Genomic DNA, 20,528 nt, shown 5'->3' with positions numbered 1-20,528 from the left:
CCTATTGCCCACAACAATTTGGGTCCTCATTTTACCCACCTCGGAAGGATGGAAGGATGAGTCAATCTTGAGCCTGGTGAGATTTGAACTGCCAAACTGCTGGCAGCCAGCAGTCAGCAGAAGTAGCCTGCAGTACTGCACTCTAACCACTGCGCCACCATGGCTCATAAAAATAGTATAGTATACATAATAGTATACCTAAAATAGTATTTAAAGCTTTTAATCTTCAAAAGTGAGCTAAATTAGCATGGATATCAAAGTTTTGATCTCTTATAAGAAAGGGAGTGAATAGGGCAGTACCTAAGTAATCGTTGCATTATCACCCTGACTCATTTATGGGGTTTTATAAAAATACAAATGTTGTGGGAATCTTTTTCTGTCTTGATTCTTTTTGTCCATACATGCAAAATTCTTTGCAGAAGATGTGGAATAACTGTGTTGGGTTTTAGACTGATCACATTAGGGACAATTCACTTGGGGCTGGTCCTACCTAAAACTACGTATGTGGTCATGCGGTTCTGCCTTGATAGACATACAGGAAAATGGCAGTTTGGTTCGTTCTCTCTCTCTCTCTCTCTCTCTCTCTCTCTCTTCAGCAGATGCAAAAGGGGTGGTGCTGCAAAAGGGGCAGGACTCAGCAAAGGCTCCTATGAAAAGGAAACCATCTTAGCCAGCATAACATGAATGTTTCCTTTCAGGGAAATGAGTGCTCATGTGATGCTTGTGTTGGAGGGGAGAAATGGGGAAGTGAATGCAGCACTCAAAGGCTTTGTAGAAGAGAAGAGATCAGGAATTAAAAGCCAGCATAGAAAGATCCAGAGAGAAATGACAAAGAAATAAGATCCGCAGAGAAGCAAAAACAAGGATTCTGAGATTGGACCTCCACCATGGCCTCTCGGCAAAGTGAAGAGGAGTGCAATCCCCTGTTACAGCAGAAAGGAGCCCAACTGAATGGACCAGCCACGTCTCTCTTTGAGGGCAGAAAGGCTGCCTGCCTGGCTGTGTTGCTGGTGGAGATCCTGGAGCGGGCAGCTTTCTTTGGTATCGTCTCCAACCTTGTCTTGTACCTCAACAGCAGCACCTTTAACTGGGGTGGCTCACAGGCTTCTCAGGCAGTTTTGATCTTCATAGGTGCCTCCTACCTGCTCTCGCCCATTGGGGGCTGGCTCGCCGATGCTTGCCTAGGCTGCTACTGGACTATTGTCTTCAGTTTCCTGCTCTACCTTGTCTCAGCATGCCTGTTGCCCACTGTGGCCTCTCAGGAGGGGCGCCTCTGGTTGTGTGGAGAGATGCCATCCTACCCAATGCAGCCTTTGTGCCAGGGTGACATGTCAGAGTGTAAACAAACACTGCCAAGTCCATACTGCGCCCCTCTCCTGTACACTGGCCTGCTGATCCTGGCCTTTGGCATCAGCTCCGTCAAAGCCAATCTCATTCCATTTGGTGCTGATCAGGTAAGAGATCATCTCTCGGATCTATTCTTTATTTATTTCAAGGCAAGCAATTTGGAATTATTATTAAATTCGTCATTGGATTGCTGGGATGGTTCTATCCCAATAAGCCTCGGGGTTTTGCCTTAAAAAACATATTTTAATGTAATGTAATATCTTCTATTGCTTTGCCTTTATTGATTTCATATAGCTGTGCTGCATTTTTTGATACACGTTTTCTAAATGATTGCCATCTAAAGCAAGTTCAGAGAAGGAAGACTATAGGAAGACACAATACTATTTTGGTTTAATTAGCCCAGGGCTGTCCAAACTTGGGAACTTTAAGACTTGTGGACTTCAACTCCCAGAATTCCCCAGCCAGCCATGCTAGTTGGGGAATTCTGGGAGTTGAAGTTCACAAGTCTAAAAGTTCCCAAGTTTGGACATCCCTGAATTAGCCAAAGATAGAGAAGGCCTCTGAAAATGAAAGAAATTGTACCAGGGATTGAAAAGGCAAGCCTTGGTGGCTGGCAAAGCTCTGAGGGATAAAAGAGTTTTAGAACTGAAGAATGTTAGCAATGATACTCTCCTCCCCATCAAAACGATATCTAGGCCAGGTAGTTAAAGTAGCAGCAGACTTAATGCAGAAGTGAGAGTGATTAACAGCCTTGGAGGAATGCTGGAGATCATATGACCCAAAAAAATATCTTTAGAGTGGGGGGAAGAAGAGCACCCAGTAAACCTCCTGTAAAACAATGGGGAAACAATTATCTTAATCAGTGGTCAACCTGCTGTGTGGTAGTAGGGACAACCATTAAGCGGGATGATAGGGTTTTTTTTTCCTTTGAAAATCAGAAGTCCTATAGCACTTCTTTAATGCTTATTATTCATTGTTTCTGGAAATCCTGAACTTATTCATTTATTTCTCATTTACAATTCACAACAGTCTTTCCCCACTATTTAATTAAAGCGGTGGCCTTATGTTGTCAAGCAATGCATCAATCTCTATCCCGCCTCTGAGTCACATCCAAATAGTGTGTTTCCCAATTGACACAAACCAACATTACAGCAAAATGACAATGCATGTATAATGACACCATGAAAGGATCTCCCGGGTTGCATTCTGAGATCTGACGGAAGTATATAGGTCATAGGATTTGTGTCAGAAGGACACACATTTTGTTACTTGTCCCCCTTGTTGTTTCTACGGAGGCCTGTGGGGTCGATCACTGCTGACAGTCATGCTTTGTTCCTGTTCCTTTCAAATCATCAGTGGGGAAAATATCCACCGACCAGAGCACAGCAGCAGGAACAGGAGAGACCTGGGGTGGCTAAGCAGACTAGAACAACTATACTTCCTTTACTCTAAATAAAATGTTGGTGGTCTGCTCTTTTGTCCTCTGTCTTGCTGGAAGCTGAGGGAGAAGCTGGTGTCAAATCAGAATGGAAGATGGGGAGATGACTGCTCTAAAAGGAACTCGGGGAAACAAAATGTTAATGGAGAGGACTATCTCTGGATGTGGAAGATGCCCAGTGACCACAGAGGGTGTGCCTCTGCTTCCCAGCATGCCTCTGATAAGATCCACAATAGCTGACTATGTGTGGCAAGGCATGACAGATTTTGTACCCCTTGGGATAAATGTTGGGAGGGGAGGGATGCTGCTTTAAGACCAGTATATCTAATAAAGTTTTAAAGTTGTTTCATGCACAACCTGTAGACAATATGAAGGCAATGTCATGCAAACAAATATGTGTTGTGTAAAGTACAAGCAAGGCTAAGGGCCTGTTTTCAGTGCCACTTATTACCTCCACAGTTGGAAGAGCAGTGCCATTTGCAAAAGGAAAGTTTTAATACCTTCCCACCATTCCTTCTCTTGCCCCCAGTCAACAATTAACTTTTTCCTTTATCTAACATGGGCTTCCATACTTTTCCAAATGCAAGGAGCTGCTGTTTTTTGTACAATGCAATACAGACTCATTTCCTTTCCCAGGGGATAAAACATGAGAGAGGTTTACTCATATTCTTATTTTCTTTTTTAGCAGTGGTGCTCTCTAGAGCCATTCTGTACATGCCAATAATTTGACAAAAATTGCTATATTATATAAATGTTTACTAATCTAGACATGCTTTATATCTGGATGCAAGAAGGAAGGGAAGGGCGGAGTAGGGAGGGGAGAAGAGAGGAGAAATAAAGAGAAAAACAACTAACTGGACAATTATTGTTGGACTTAGCATATTAAGGACTAATTCAGGAGAATCAAGCCCCATTCTTTTCTCTCTCTATTTTTTTTTCATTACAGGTAACAGACCGTGGCCAGGAAGCTACCCGACGTTTCTTCAACTGGTTCTACTGGAGCATTAACATTGGGGCTGTGCTTTCGCTGCTGGTGATTGCCTTCATCCAACAGAATGTGGACTTCCTGATTGGCTATGCCATTCCTGCTGTCTGCCTGGCCCTGGCCCTTGTAATCTTTCTTCTGGCTGCCCCCATCTTTGTCACAAAGCCAGCTGCTGGCAGTCGAGTCTGCACCATGTTGTATTTGGCTCTCCAGAACAGCTGTTGTGGCAAAGCATTGCAGAAGGTGACCATAAAAATCAGGTAAGGCAGACAGAAGCCTCATTGCACAAGGCGGCCTTATGGCTGCCATATATTTCTGGTGGTCTGTGAGGGATTAGTATCCCCTCTGTTGTAGCAGTAATCTTCATGCATTGGAACTGAATGAATCTCAGCAATGCATTTCCATCTGCTTTGGACAAGGCCTTTGAAATAAACTTGGCTTCGCTGAACTTAGGACTGGGCCATACACCTCCTTAAACCTGTGACTCTCCCTGCAAGGGATCAACAGGCAAATAATTGCTTGGACTTGGGTGCATGTCCAGGAGAGGGAAATTGTAGAACTCTGAGTAAGTACAGACTTTATATTTTTATGGTGCAGATGACATATCCAAGGAACTCCTTGTGGATTGTCATCAAAAAAAGACAGGATGTAATCTAATCTAAATACTAGTGGACTTTGCTTTCTGCTTGCAGAGCATTTTTTAAAAAATCCAAACATACATGAGGAAGCATTGTAAAATGGCAATCCCTAACTGCAGCTTGAAAAAATGTAGCCCATTTTACCAGCTTAAGGTACATCTCACTTCATCCTGCAGCTGGACCATATTGTCCTAAAATGATGAACTCTTAATTTCTTTTATCTTTTAATTTGCTTATATGGATGAATGAAACGCCACAATTAAATCATGGGCGGAGAGAGAGATCTGTTGTATTATTATTTGGATTTGATGATTAGAAATTGTATAAGAAGAGGCATCAAATAAGGGGGAGGAAATCTGCAAATAGTGTTAGGACAATGTTTCCTGACCTTGGCAATGTTAAGATATGTGGACTTCAACTCCCAGAATTCTGGGAGTTGAAGTCCACATATCTTGAGGTTGCTAAGGTTGGGAAACATTGCATTAGCAGAAGTAGTGCAGACTCCTTCTCACCAGGCACATAAGAAGCTGCATTCCATTACTAGGCCTTGTGTACTGCCAAAGGCAATAATATTTTGGGTGAGGCAGTCAGAGGTTGTTTTGTCAAGTCCCAATGGATAAATCCAGACAATGCATTTACAACTTGGCATTCTGCGTGATCCAGGCAAATTGTGGTTTACTCAACAAACTGGCTAAACTTCATACCATAACTCAATGTCTGAGGGCTGAGTCGGAGCAGTGGTCCTTCCAGCTCAGGAAAAACATTACCTGTTATAACTGGTGGCTCCTTTACTAGAATTTTAGATTTTCCCCAGCCGTGACCAGAATCGCTAGATGAAACTTTTGCATTCAAATCATGAACCAAATTACTGAGCAATGTCCTTCCCCTGTGAGGTTTCTCTGACAGCGTGAACAGTAGGAAGAGAATTGCTCCCTTCGCTAACAAGGTTTAAGCACTTATTTATAAGATCTAATTGCCTTTCCTGCAGGAGCCCCTAGCAGTGTACCAAGTTCTTCCTTCTCCCATTTCCCCACACAACAGTGACCCTTTGGGGTAGATTTAGCTAAGGAAAAGTGTTTCCATCACTAGGAATTGAATCTGGATCTCCCCAGTGCCAGTCCAATTTATTATCACTGTGTTGGTCTCACTAGATAAACCAGATCAGGAAATCAGCTCCACAGGCAGGCTGATTGCAATGTATCTTTTCCTTCTTCCTTTTTTTAAATAATTCAGTGAAGTAGGGAGGTCTCTGCCTAAGCCACTTCTGAATATTTTCGCATTATTTGCGATAAGATTTCAATCCCCTTTGCCTGGGCAATCAATTCATAGCAGATTTCATAGCAGATTTTTATATACCGCTTCATAGGGCTTTCAGCCCTCTCTAAGCGGTTTACAGAGTCAGCATATTGCCCCCAACAACAATCCGGGTCCTCATTTTACCCACCTCGGAAGGATGGAAGGCTGAGTCAACCCTGAGCCGGTGAGATTTGAACCGCTGAACTGCTGATCTAGCAGTCAGCCTGCAGTGCTGCATTTAACCACTGCGCCACCTTGGCTCAATTCTACTGCTAGTCCTCAATTTATGACTATAATTGTGCCAACAATTTCAATTGTAAGTTACAAACTTTTTTGTGGGGATCGTTAAGCAAATACAGCAGACGTTAAACAAACGTTAGCCAAACATTGGAAATACATCTTGGTTTCTGGCCAAAATGTTGTAAATTTCAGTCACTTGGCCACAGGATGCTGCAAACAGTTATAAATGCAGGCTGGTTGCCAAGCACCCAAGATGTCATCCTATGACCAGGTGGGAGGCTTGGACATTGGAACTTCAAATCTGGGTTGTAAGTAGGTTTTTGGGGGGGAAGGGGGGTCTATTGTAACTTGAAATAATCTGTTCCCTGTCTGGTGCCCTCCAGTGATCAGACAACAGCTTCCAGATGACTGGGATATGTGATCTGACCCATCTAGGAGCTGGCTTTCCATTTTGGGGGAGACCCAACATCTTCCTCCCTCCCTTTTCTTTACAGGGCAAGGAATCCCCTGCTGGAAGCAGACAGACCCAATCCCCTTTCAAGGGAAAGCAACCAGCCTATGGGGTCATCCAATGAACATGCCTCCAACCTCCACGTAATGGCAAAGATCCTGCCAGTTCTGCTGACTCTCGTTCCCTATTGGATGGTTTATTTTCAGGTAGCCACCTTACAGGGCCTTCCTTTTGTCATATGGGAAGATCTCCTGACTGATGGGCAATAATGCCAGCAGCAGAAGGAAGCATAGGGGCTTGTGGTGTTCTGGGAGGGAGTATTTAGCTGGGAATCTGAGCAGGATGCCAGTTTCAATTTGCATTTTAAAAGTAAGCACTTACTTAATATTTATTTAGGGATTTACATTCCATCTTTCCCCACTATCAATTGTACATTAAGATTAAACAGTAATAGCATAAAAATAAACTTGTTAAAACGGAAGACGTGCAAGGACGGCAGCAAAAATCCAGCATCAGAAGAAGCCTTTTACTGTAACGGTTTAAGGGAGTTGCCTAGCAACAAAATTACCTCCCCAAAAATGGCCAACAAGCAGCTTCTTTGGGCAAGCCTTCCCTGATTGCAGGGCCATTTAGAAATGTTCTTTCCTCACCATTTGCAAGTTTCACCCCAGGGGATCTCCCGAGAAGGCTCTTGATGATGATTTCAGTGAAAAAGGAAATTCAAACAGATGCATTTTTCTTCTTTGCAGGTTAATGCAATTGTTAGAAGATTCTGTGCCTCAGAAAAGCGGTAGCACCTTCAAAAATGTTAAAATCCTTTTTTAGTAGACAGTTTAGATACATTTGTATCCCCCCCCTCAAAAAAAGTCCTTTCAACCTTAGAGATGTGTACGTAAAAATACAAACTGCTGCCTTATTAACTGGTTCATAGGTATGGAGCACTTCAACATCTGCTGCAACGGGTTGGTGGGGTAACCTGGCAGATGGCTATAACTATTGTTCCAAGCAACTTTATACTAAACATAACATTCTGCTGGCTCAAGGACTAGTGGATATCACTTCAGCATGCTGACTGGCTGTGCCCCAGGGCAGGCCTTGGGGTAAACAAGGCTCTGAGGACTGGAATTGGTTTGCCCTTATTAAGTGTGGAATTTTGTGCAGGCTGGATGTGCCCCTTCCTTCATTGATCCAGTCAGACCTTCAGCATCTGCTGCAGGAACAGTTTGGAGGGTTTCGGAAAGGATAATGTTCCCCACTTGGAAGATGTGTGTTCTAATGTTAGGTTGTGTCCAGTGGTTCAGAAAACGGGTTTTCATATTTCCAGGAGATGCCAAAGACTGAAACTGATATTGTGGTTCCCCAAAAATAAGACCTAGCTTGATTTTTAAATGTGCGCCCAATATAAGCCTACCCCCAAAATAAGTCTTACTTAAGACCCCACCCATTCCAGCGTGCATGGGATGGTGTGAGTGCTAGGGTGGCGATGGTGGGGTAGGGCTGCCCTACCGCTACTTACCTTCAGACAGTTGCAGCCAGGCCTTGCATGTGTCAGCGAAATGGAGGCTGGAGGGGGGGAGGTGCCATGCGCATCAATCTGGAGTCCATTTCTTGCCTGCAGATTCCTTTCCTGGAGGCCTCTGACAGCAAAATGGAGGCCGGGGGCTCCTGTGAGATGACTCAGTGGAAGACATCCCTTCCAAAATAAGACCTGGTGCCTTTTTTTGGTGGCATCTATATATCTATATGTGTGTGTGTGTGTGTGTGTGTGTGTGTGTGTGTGTGTGTGTGTGTGTATGATCAGGCCATGGTATCTTAAATGAAAAAGATGTGCTTCATCACCAGCCTTCATTCCTCCTTATGCACTTTTTCCATGCCATGCATTTCTTTGTATTGTCAATTTCAGTAATGCTCTGGTGAAGGACAATTAACATTGTAATTTTGGGGTGGCAGCTTGTATATACAATGTAAGTCCTAGGGTGGTTACTGCTTTCTGTAGATTGCACATTCATGGCAATTCAACTTTGATCTTTGAAATGTTGTCTAGAGAGAGGGGGGGGGGAAGCAAGAGAATCTTTTAGACATGTAGAAAAAAGATTTCAGCTGATGCCAGGAAAAGAAGTTTCCCTCTATGTGTTTTTTTTTCTATCACTGCTCATTCAATTTCACAAAAGAACACTTCCTTTAGAAATTCTTTCAAAGGAAATAAAAAAGCATTGTAATGAAACGTTCATAGGTGTGGCGGGATATTCTTGCCCCTTAGGGTATTAGTTATAAGAGAGTCAACCAAAGTGTAATTATTTGATTGTACACACTTTCTTCTGGATATTTGAAGAAAGGGTTGCCATGCTTCGATTGTGTGATACTGTTGGCATTAAGAGGATTCCTATACTAAGAAGTGAAAACATAATTTTTTATTCTTTAAAAAAAAACCGATAAATCATCCACCTAATATCTATGTCCTTACATTGGATGTAGAACCCTGGAAGGCTAATTTGGGATAGATTTTTTCTGTATAGAAAAACAACCTTCATATCTGCAAATTTATTTATTTACTTGATATAACCATTATTTTACTTAATCTTCAGAGAGAATCCTGCACACTATCTAGCACTGTGATGGCGAACCTATGGCACGTGTGCCAGAAGTGACACGCAGGGCAATCTCTCCAGGCACACTAGCCATCACCTGTTGTTCTTCCAGGTTCTGGTGCGCCTGCTTGCCCAGTTTCTGGCACATGCATGCGCCATGTGTGCCAGAAACCAGAGGACCAGGTGGCCAGTTTGCATGCATGCGCCGGAAACCGAAAGAGCTGCTCTTCTGGTTTGTAGCACGTGTGCCCATTCCCTCCCGTTTCCACATTTGGTGCCGAAAAGGTTCACCAACACTGACTTAGCCTGATCATGCTGAACATGAAAATAGCTTGGTTCTCTTCACCAGATAAATTCTGCCCAATTGTTAGTAGGAAGACAGATTCCACTAAGCTTCAGTCCATGTGCAATTCAATTTAAACCCACTGAATAAATAGTAAGCAGATTCACCTCAATACTATCAACCTGCCAGGTTTTAGGCAGTCTAAATCGTCGTGAAAGGTTGGTTAGAGAAAAAGAGAAGCCTGCCACTTTCATTTCTCCCCTGATGCCTGTTTGCTATTATAGCACAGCAATAAAATTGATAAATGATTGCAATAAACTGAATGAAATGTGCACTTAAAAAAAACAAAAAAGATCTGTTTTTTTCTATAGTCTTTATTTTTAAAGAATTGTAAATCCTTGTTATGCAATGAATTTCATTTGCCAAGAAAATCTAGAAGCAATTATTCTAAAGAGATACATGAATGAAGAAAAGAAGAAGAAGACGGCAAAACTGCCTTGGATTATCCTTAAGCATTTTCTCCCCTTATTTTGGCAATAGGGTTCAACAGAAAGGAGAAAGGAGAGCTGTAGGGACAGTGTGCTCAACTATATGGGTTGAAAAGGTCACCTCTTAAGTAGCTTTTGATTGCAAATGATGTGTCCTGAAAATAGTTAGTTGCTCATTGTGAATGATTGAGTGCTTCCTGCTGAGTAAGCAGAGACTGTTGCAGAAACTGTAGAAAGAATATAAGGCAGCCAGGATAGATGTGAGTGAGCGAGCAATGAGTTTGTTGAAATGCAACTCTGTGTAAGGAAAGGGCAGAAAAAGAAGAAAGCTACAGCAACAGCAATAAACCAAAATAAGAAATGACTGCATACTTTAGATTTCAGCATATTTTAGCAAACATAAGTATGTTTTCTTGATAGACGAAGCTCATCAGAAGAGGCAATCAGGATGAATAAGAATTCCTAGAAATAGAAATACTAAAAGTGCAATCACAACCGTTCCAAAATGAAGAAAATGTGGTGGGGAGGGGGAGGTGGCGCGGGGGGGGGGGGGAATGCCAGCAGAATATATATATTCTGCAGATGATATAGGAAGTAGATGGGATGACTGATATTCTAAAAGACAAATTTCAAATTATCTTGATATAGTAGAAAAATGGACCAACAGCCATTTGGGTCTCGTGGTTAAGTTGCTAACCTACAAACTGAGAGAGTGTGAGATCTACTCCCGCTTTAGGCATGAAAAGCTGATTGGGTGACTTTAGGCCAGTCACTGACTCTCAACTCAACTCGCAGGGTTATTGTGGGGAAAACAGAAGGAAGAAATATTAGATATGTTTGCCACCTTGAGTTATTTATAAATAATAAATTTGGAATGCAAATCAAACAAATATAAAGTTCTTCATTTAGGAAAAACAAATTAAATGAGACAACCTGTGTGTTAATCATCTATATGTAATCATAACATTCATATCTGTGAAAGTTGCTTAAATGGAACAGCAATTCATCCAAATATCAAGGCAAGAGAGTTCATTTTTACAAGATGTGTTCACGCAGAAAATTAGCAACCATTAGTCAGGGATACTTTCATACCTTTCCTATACTGACTGGGGGTGGGGTGGGGTGGGGTGGGGTGGGGGAGGAGTTGATCATCTAAACTGTACTTTCCAGCTCATCCTATGTCATAATTGCCATATCTAATTACCTATGTTATGACAGGACACTGGCATTACCATGTAATAAGACTCACTGTTCCATGAAGATGGATAGGGTCCTCTGTTAAGGATATAGGATAAGAACATCAATTTCCCCCCAAATAGGTGCCTTTCTAATATTTTAAGCTTCAGTTCCAATTGTCTCCAGCCACCATAACCAATGGACATATTAGTTTAGCTAAGAGAATATGGGAATTGGTTTGACATATCTCAGGCTTGCCAGGTTTAGTGCATGTTATTTTACTATAGGAAAGCTCCATATAGAAAAACATTTAGGTTTTGTATTTATTTCTTTAACAACATCATTTTGTATTTTATTTTAGATGCAGTCAACCTACTACTTGCAGGGTCTCCATCTCTCCATCCCCAACTTCTTTCAAAATAGTCATATGAATAACAGTGCACTCTCAGCAACCATAGATACTATATATATGGTAAGCTATGGGGCAGATGAACCAACTGGTTTGGGTTGTTATGTTCTAAGAAACTTGGCTTTCATTCAGTCATTCAAAAGCATGTTGGCTCTCTCAAATCATAATAAAAGTCCCTCTAATGGAGAAGCTCTAAGTGTCCCACAGCTCACATAAAGGGCCACCATCAAATATTGACGAAATAAATAGCTCTGTTGGGTAGAAGAAAAGTGATCATTTGTGGAATGAAGGTGTGTGAAACAGATCCTTTCAATTGTCCTCTTCTCCAAGAACCCAAGTCCAATCCTTAGTTTTGTAAGCAGGAAATCTCCTGACCAACTGCATATATCATAGTTAGTTAAGATCATAGGCCTTGGTTACCATAGATGGAAGAGAAACAGTTCTATTTTCTATCAAGCCACAAGTTGACTACGGCAGAGAAATTACTGAAACATTAGAAGAGTGCATGTATAAGTAGGAGAGTGAGGATTGCAACAAACTAATGTTGATTATTTCATTTTTTTTCCTCAAAGAGATCTGTTATTTCAGGATGAAAATTAATTGGTTCTTCTTTCAATTTGTACTTCCATCACCATGAATTTAAATCTAGCTTGTAAATATATTTGAGTGGGGTTAAGAGGCTTCTACTACAATTCATCTGAACCCTGAAGCAACGGTTGCACATTATTGCCAAGAACCTGCGGAATGCCATCTTGAACCATACCCACATCCAAAATCATGCTACCCTCTCCCCTAAAAACTAAAAAAGAGGGGGAAGGATTCCGCACCTATGTGATGCAGCACAGCTAATTTGAATCACTGGATCATTCACCACACATCTTTCCCTGCTCCAGCTAACAGATGTGACTGCCCCAGTTTATAGAATGGTCTTGCTAAAGGCTGATTCACATGACGGAGAAATAGGATTTTCTGCTGAAATCTGTTAAAATGTCTGGATGAAAGTCCAAGAGTAATCAAGATTAGCTTTTTGCTTATTGCAAATCACTTTCAGTAAGAACAGTGTGCTGAAAGCTTCTTGCCTGTATATAATCAATCCAGGAGAGTTAAAAGGAGTAAAATATGATTTCAGGTGTTCTTTATTTGCCTGGAGGAGAAACAATTCACAAGCCTGGACAAGAACACTGAGAATGTGTGCTAGCTGAGGGGATTTGACATTAAAACAATCAGCGCCATGGTACATCAGTGGTATTCAATTTACAACTCCATCCACATCTCCTAGCACTTTTGTATCACTTCTAGTAGCCATTCCTGATGCTTTTAGTACTAGGAGATTTGAAAGATATAAACAGTTGCACGAATATTGGAAGCATCTGTGAAACTGCATAAATCTATAAATATTACAATTTAGTTTTGTTCATTGACTCTTTAGAGATAAAAAAACAGCCTTTTTGTGTAATGGAAAAGAACTCAATGCCGAATAATATTTGCATTCTTTTCCTCAATCTCTCTTCAGTTTCCAGATGCCTGGCTCCTTCTAGCCAATGTAGTGGTTCTGTTGATCCTCATTCCATTGAAGGACCGGGTAATAGACCCATTCCTAGCAAAGAAGAAGCTGTTGCCATCAGCACTGAAGAGAATGGCCCTGGGCATGATCTTTGGCCTTGGCTCAGTCCTATTAGCAGGTAAGCACTTCATTTGTAAGCTTTTACTAACCCCACATTCTGTACCCCTAAAGCAGGGGAGGCTAAAATGCTTTGGTCATCACCTGGTTTGCTGAGATACTTAGATATATGGTATGGGTTTCTCCCATGATTGTCCAGTTTTAGGTTGATATACATATATGATATACATATATTTGTTAATAATCATACATTTGTTAATATGGTTTTGGGAAGATGAATAAAGCTTTAATCTGCTAATGTAACATTGAATTATGCACTGAAAAAGTTAAAAGTACTATGGAAGTTAGGATTTCAATCAGCAGTAAATGTATGAAGAAATGAATTTATTAGGTATTGGATACTGTAAAGAAATTATGTTATGATGAAAGAGCACCAGCAAGAGGTCCCCACAGGATCAGATATTTTGTTTCAAAATGAGCTATAAAAAGAGTTTTCAGAGGAAGAAACGACAGACTGAAGATGGCGCCACAAAAAACTGTGACAATGGCTGCCACAGGTAACAAAGAGTCAATGAGTAAACCAACTCTTCAGAACCTCTCTGGACAAGGAGAGGATGGGACATCATCCACATGCACTCTGAATAGTTGCTCCTTACAAGAAGACCACAAGACAGTAGTCCCCAGGAGATTTTGAGAACTGAAAGACAACGAGGATAGTCATCCTGCTTGTAAATGGGATCTTTGCCCTTTAAAGGACACTAGGCTCATGAATTTTCTTTTCTAATCACTTTTTAAATTTAATTAATTGTAATTATGAAGAGTCCTTCCCAAAGGAAATAGATTTGTTTGGACTTTTAGTAAGACATAATAAAGATAAGCAATTTTAAAAATTAGACACTAGAGGGAACTAAAGATTTTTGTTAAAGAAGAAAAATACACGAACCAGCTAATTAATTGGGTCTTATAAAATGATACAAAACATTAAAACACTGAAAATACTGATGGACACTTTTGAAAAATGGAACCAGAAGTTAATATCAACAATGTCAATAATAATGTTTGCTTCTATGGATAGATTGTGTCCAAAAGATGTTATGGAAGTAATGGTAGATATGGAATACGTTGTATTGAAAGGCAGAGATGGCATCAAAAGTGGTTCTACCAATGACAGACTACGAAAGTGACATGGAAAACAATGTCTCACTGGATATATAAAAGAAACTAGTTAATGATATACATATTCATCTATTTCTGAATTAGCTTTCTATTTCTATCGACATAAACGAAAGATGGGCTAATATTATTCTATGTGGTCAAAGTTTAATGCAATGCTAAAAAAAACACCCCTCTGATTTCCTCGTCTCTTCCTTTCCTCTTTTTTGTGTTTTATTTCTTTTTATTTTCTTCTTCTTGCTTTCTCCTTTTTATATTAGAGTAAACAAAGCTTTAAAAATTTATTTCTCTTTACTGCTAAATGGAATGTTGGATACCTTCGCTTCTGTACCTCAAAAGAAGGCAACGCAAACCATTTCTGTATTGTATGAAAATACTACTAATGTAATTGTTGACACTGTTGCCCCAATTTGGTTTACTGTAATCAGCTCTATACCTCCTTGAAAAATACAGCAGCCTGTGGAATAACAAATCAAAATTACTGTAATCAGCTAACATCTCTCTTATGATTACTCCACTAGTTACCAGTAGCTTTTGGTGCAATTCTAAGTGCTATTTTTGACCTATAAACCCTTGTAATGCTTGGCACTAGGATACATACGTACATGATTCCTTTTCTCTATAGAAGCAGCTAGCTCATCCAGCACTCTCAACATCTTTTCATGCATCCTAATTTTACAAGTTCACAAATCCACAAGCTCGTGGACAGTTGCAACTCCCATATTATGGAATAATCTTCCTCTGAAAATTAGGCTACTTCCTTCATTCCTTCCAGAACAAAGCAGTCCTGAGATTTGTACAGGGAATAGTCATCATGATGCACTTATATTGTTGTAGATCTTCTTTTACCTTGATTTTTAATCTTTTTTGAGGTATCATGTATAATGTAAGGAGTTAGTTTTTTATGTCTGGCAGTATAAAAATGTAGTCAATTAATCAAGTAGTTAATAGGTGCCTGACTCAAGGGAAACAATGCCTTCAATCTGTACGGTACTGTCTGTGCCTCAGTGATAAAAAAAATCTTGATCATTAATGTTTAAGCCAACATAGTTACATACTCTCCGGGGATTGAATGTTCAAGTGCCTGGCATCCCAACCTGTCCCTGATGACATAGCTGTTCCGAGATGTTTCAGTCATCTCCTTGAACCCCATCAATCTCTTACCAAGTCTACATCTTTCATCCTTGCCAAACATAATCTGTTCTTTATGTGCTTTATGTGGGCAATGTGAACAAAGCAGCGTCTTGGTTTCCAGTTGAAATTTCGAGCAGTCTGTCTTGATATTGTTCTGAAAAGTTGTTAGTTGTTCTGCAGTTTGGACACTTGAGAAAGTGAAAGAAAACAGATACTTTCACATTGTAGCTTTGGAAATGGTTATTAATTGTACCATAGACCAGTGGTGCAATTCAGCTGGTTGTATCCGGTTTGGGTGAACTGGTACTGGGGGCGGTGAGAAGTTCCGCCCACCCGCAAAACAGTTCATTAAAAAGGAAATGATTGTTAAACCACGGTATCTCAAATGGGCCAATTTAAAGACTCCAGAGGGAATGGAATTTGGGGAAGTTGTGACTGCTTTAGTGTTGCTGGCTGCACTGCTGGGCTACTTCTGAGGTCACATGATCTTCATTTTCAAAGTTCTATTAATAGTTTTCCAGCAAGTCTCACAATCCCTCCCTCCCTCCCCCACCCATCAGTAGTTACTTATCTGCCTGTGAAGAAGGAAAGGAAAAGGGAGGGAAGGGAGATTTCCAATGCTCCCTGCCAGATTAGCACATGGAAACTCAAAAGGGGAAGCAAGCTAACAGGATGTCGGAAGATGCTCCTGCTTTTTGTCCACTCTTGTTCATCGTATTTCTGTTTAGGGTAAAGAAATATCTCTGGAAAAAAATCCAATGGGACATGGGTTGTCTAGTAAGTATTTTTATACCTATAGTAAATATTTTATACCTAACATAACAAAGATATGACACCTATTTTCTGATTTTTAAAAATCTGCCTCATCTATGAGAATGCTCTTCACAGTATCTTATTCTGGGTCCAAATGCTTTTCTCCTATCTAGGTTTCCTGGAAACTAAGCGGCTGCAATATGTGAACAACAACCAGACAATCACACAACGAATTGGGAAAGATGAATACTCTGCAGCCCCACTCTCCATTTTCTGGCAAATCCCTCAATATTTACTCATTGGAATCAGTGAAATCTTTGCCAGCATTCCGGGTAAGCCAGAGAACAAGGCTTTATTAACCCTGTTGTTCCTATATCAGCATTAAACCAGAATTTCCTGATCCGAATGTAGTGCAGCTAGTTGCACATCAAAGATGAAAAAGCACAATATTCTCATCATGACCTCAGGAGCCTTGAACTATCCTTCAAACCTACTTTCAATGTGCTCCTCTAGGTTGCTAATCCTTTGAATTCTTTCTGTTTTTCCAGGGCTGGAATTTGCCTATTCTGAAGCTCCCAGAAGCATGAAAGGAGCAATCATGGGTCTTTTCTTCTTCATTTCTGGAGTTGGATCTCTTTTAGGATCTGGCCTCCTGAGTTTACTCTCCCTGCCAACCAGTGGTTGGATGCACTGCCCAGAAGATTTTGGTGAGCATCTGTCATACCCTTTAGTCCCTCCCTCCACTAAGGAGAATGGAGAAGCCATTCAAAGAGTTTTCACTGTTCTCCAGCAAAGCCAAATATCTTAAGGTCAAGGCTGGTAGACTGGAGGAGACCTAGAGAAAATTATTTAAAAACATGTTGTCAAAAGACTGTTCTACGCAAAGGATTCATGGACCTGTGAAGGCTGCAGAATGCAAGAAGACATCCTTCTGCAGCTGTATACTAAAGATTCTCTTGCTCTCTCTTTCTTGTCTAGGAAACATCAACAAATGTCGGATGGATTATTATTTCTTCCTCCTAGGTGGGATTCAGGCGATAACATGCATCCTCTTTATGTTCATCTCCGTCCGCTATGAGCGTCAACAGCGACCCACCAGCTGAGAGAACAATTTTGATCACATTTTTCAGGACTGCAAGAAGGCACACATGCTTTTCATCATGAGGTTCAATGCTATGGCTGTTGCAGAAAGTTAACCAATTCAAATGTTGTGAAGGCTGTATTAATGAAAATTGTAATGAATGAAATTAATGAAAGTAATCCAGATTACCAACAACAGCAGCTAATCAGGGTACTAAGAAATACAGTTCTTATTTGAGGTGTTAATGTTTTCCAGAAACTCAATATGAACAGTGGAGTTATGGGAAGATTGACGCTAAGATATTAACTACTGAATGTAAGTTAAACGGATCATGTCTTGATCCATCTAAATGGTTCTTGCCCCTCTTAGTACTTACCATCTTACCATCTCCTTTGAGCTGAACCATTTTTTGGGGAGACAAAATTATTGTATGTACCTGTACATAGACATTCACGTAATTTGGAGATCTGAAAGTCATCAGAAGCTTCTGATACTTTCCAGCCAAATATCAGTGTTGCAAATGTAGATTTCATGGGGATCACAATTATGGAATAAAACCTTGTCTTTATAGCTTGTAAAGTAATAGGAAGATACCAGAAGTTTCCTTTTCAGCAACCTACCCAGGTCTTAAAAATGCATATTACCAGTTGCATTTATTTCTTTAAATAAATAATGTATTGTCCTTTATCTGTGGACATGCAAATCTTTGCTTCCAAATATTGTTGGATAATACTGAAGAATACAGAAATATCATATTATACATTATATTATGCATATGGACATTTATAATGGGAGCTACAGTTATGTGACTGTATGGTATATGGGGACTTAACATATGTAGCTTTAATTTTGGACAAATGCATTTCTGCATTCATGTACAAAATCTTAAACATTTAAAAAAAAAAACCTTTCAGGAAATAGTTTGAAATTGATATGAAATCCATTATCCCTTTCTGGATGGCAAGAATGGAAATTACAGGTATTCTTGCAAAATCTGAGAGACAAAATTGAAAAAGATATTTCCCCCAAGTAATTGGTATGAAAAATACCCAGCATGTGCAGATCCAAAGAGATGCCCTAGTTACTTAAAATCAATATAAAAGTGAGGGAAATGGAGGATTTAAAAAAAGAAAGGAAGGAAGAAAGAGAGGGGGCAAGGAGGAAGGGGAGAGAGGGGGGCAAGGAACGAAGTGGGGGAGAGGAGAGAGAGAAGAAGGAAAGGAGAGTGAGAGAGGGAGGAAGAAAGGGAGGAAGGGGGAGAGAGAGGGAGGGAGAGAGAAAGAAAATACTTTTAAATTTTTGATTTGGACTGGAACATTAAACCTACTCTATTGGGGTTGCTCATTTCAGATTCAGCTTCCCAAGCTTTCAATTTGCTCTTGAATGTTTAAAATTCAAATTAGTGTTAACTCTATAAAATTTCATACTTGGCAGTTCACCAGTTGTTAGCCTCATAAAGTAGACCAGATTAAAAACAGATACCAAATGAGGCCTAAATCTACTTTTATTAAAATAGCTACAATAACTAAATCTAGTGCCTCCCTCTTCTATTTTCATGTGAACAGAGAGGGGAATGGGAGAATTGTCTGAGGTGCTTTTGTAAATCTCTTTTTTGGCCTGGATTCAAGCCACATTTGTCTGATTGTTGCCTTGGTAACAGATCTTTCTTCTGTCTTTCAAGACCATCCTGTGTACTCTCCACACTTGTATAATCCTAGACATAACCAGGCGTATAGCACTGATGAGAAGTAAAGCTATTTTAGCAGAAACATGAAGTTTAATCTGAAAAAAAAAGGAATTAATGATCTTTAGTTTACTACTTTATTTGAGGAGATCCTAGGAAGGAGAAAGTTGGTTAAGGCAGCTGTGGAAGATTTGCTCAGAGCTGACCATTTTTAGAATGTAAGAAGTCTAGAAACTGTTATATAGAAGAGAAACATTTTAGCAGATGCAACATGGCAGGATATAAAAATCAACATCTCCAAAAGCTTTCTTGCCTATACACATTAGAAAAGTACAAGGACCGAATAGTGAACCTGGAAGTCCCCATTGCACTTGGAGAAGTGGAACCGGTGTAGCTGCTAGTAAGCCTAGGGAAGCAGCAACCAAACATACATCAGTTGTGTGATTTATACTCCATCTGTATCATCCAATATGTTATTGCCCTCAATTTTATTGAGCACTATTGTTTCATTAGATGCTACACCCTGAATGATGTTGGTTTAGCAATTCTCATTCCCCACCGCCTAGCAGTGCCTGTTAGTATGTGTCATAAATCCATTCCTGTGTTTTCCTTTTCTATAAGCTGCCTCCTAGTTGCTAAGATTAGTAAATAACTAGATAGAGCAGTGTTTCTCAACCTTGACCATTTTAAGATGCATGGACTTCAATTTCCAGAATTCCCTGGCAATCCCCACCTTGGGATACATCTTAAAAGTAGCTAAGATTGAGAAACACTGATCCAGAGAGTTCTTTGTTAGGAACTGATTTTATACTATAGGTAGTCCTCGATTTACAGTCGGAATCAGTACCAGAATTTCTATTGCTAAGCAAGGTGGTCGTTAAATGAGTCACACCCAATTAGCAAATCTGGCTTTCTCCATTGGCTTTGGCTTGTCAGAAGCTGGCTGGGAAGTTCGCAAGTGATCACATGACCTCGGGAAAGTACAACCATCATCAATACATGCTGGTTGCCAAGTACTCAAATTTTGATCGAGTGAGCCTGGGTACAAGTGTCGTGAGTGTGAGAACCCGTCATAAATCACTTGTTTCAATGCTCAAGTAGTCCTCAACTTATGACCACAATTGAGCCCAAAATTTATGTTGCTAAGTGAAAAATTTGTTAAGTGAGTCTCCCCCATTTTATGACTTTCCTTGCCACATTCGTTAATGGAATCACTGCAGTTATTAGTAATACAGTTATTAAGTGAATCTAGTTTCCCCATTGACTTTGCTTGTCCGAAGGTTACAAAAGGGGATCCACATGACCCCAGGACATTGCAACCGTCATAAATGCGAGTCAGTTGTCAAGCATCCGAACATGACTTTGGGGATGCTGCAATAGTCACAAGTGTGAAAAACAATCCTGTCACTTTTTTCAGTGCCATTGTAATTTCAAATGGTCATTAAGTGAACTGTTGTAAATTGAGGACTACCTGTACATTGAAGGGTAGCTAAATGAATGGTTCTGAGTCCAGAATTACCCATATTTGTAGTTTAAACTACCTTCTCATAAAGAAAGTTTAACTAAAATCATGCCGAAAGCTATTCAGAGGATCTCCTGCATCGCAACAGTGATGATACACTGGCCTCAGGCTAGGATCAAGGCAACAAATATTCGGAATGAAAGGAACTGTCAGGTGTCTGGACTTGCATAGATGACTACTTCTCTATTACCAAGGAAACACAAATAAACCAGACTGCACAA

The 20,528-nt window shown here is 40.3% G+C and overlaps 1 protein-coding gene across 1 annotated transcript; it reads left to right on the top strand.

Moving 5' to 3' along the window:
* The first annotated feature begins 721 nt into the window (after positions 1–721).
* On the top strand, positions 722–17,866 carry SLC15A3 (solute carrier family 15 member 3). Its single transcript, XM_032211625.1, has 8 exons — positions 722–1,454; positions 3,732–4,030; positions 6,439–6,601; positions 11,292–11,402; positions 12,853–13,021; positions 16,194–16,352; positions 16,569–16,727; positions 16,999–17,866. The coding sequence occupies exons 1-8, from the start codon at positions 888–890 to the stop codon at positions 17,121–17,123; spliced, it is 1,752 nt and encodes a 583-aa protein (XP_032067516.1). The 5' UTR covers positions 722–887; the 3' UTR covers positions 17,124–17,866.
* Positions 17,867–20,528: the final 2,662 nt, after the last annotated feature.

The sequence above is a fragment of the Thamnophis elegans genome, chromosome 1 (assembly GCF_009769535.1).
Source record: "Thamnophis elegans isolate rThaEle1 chromosome 1, rThaEle1.pri, whole genome shotgun sequence".
NCBI classification, from domain to species: domain Eukaryota; kingdom Metazoa; phylum Chordata; class Lepidosauria; order Squamata; family Colubridae; genus Thamnophis; species Thamnophis elegans.
This window is presented reverse-complemented; position numbering and strand designations above follow the sequence as displayed.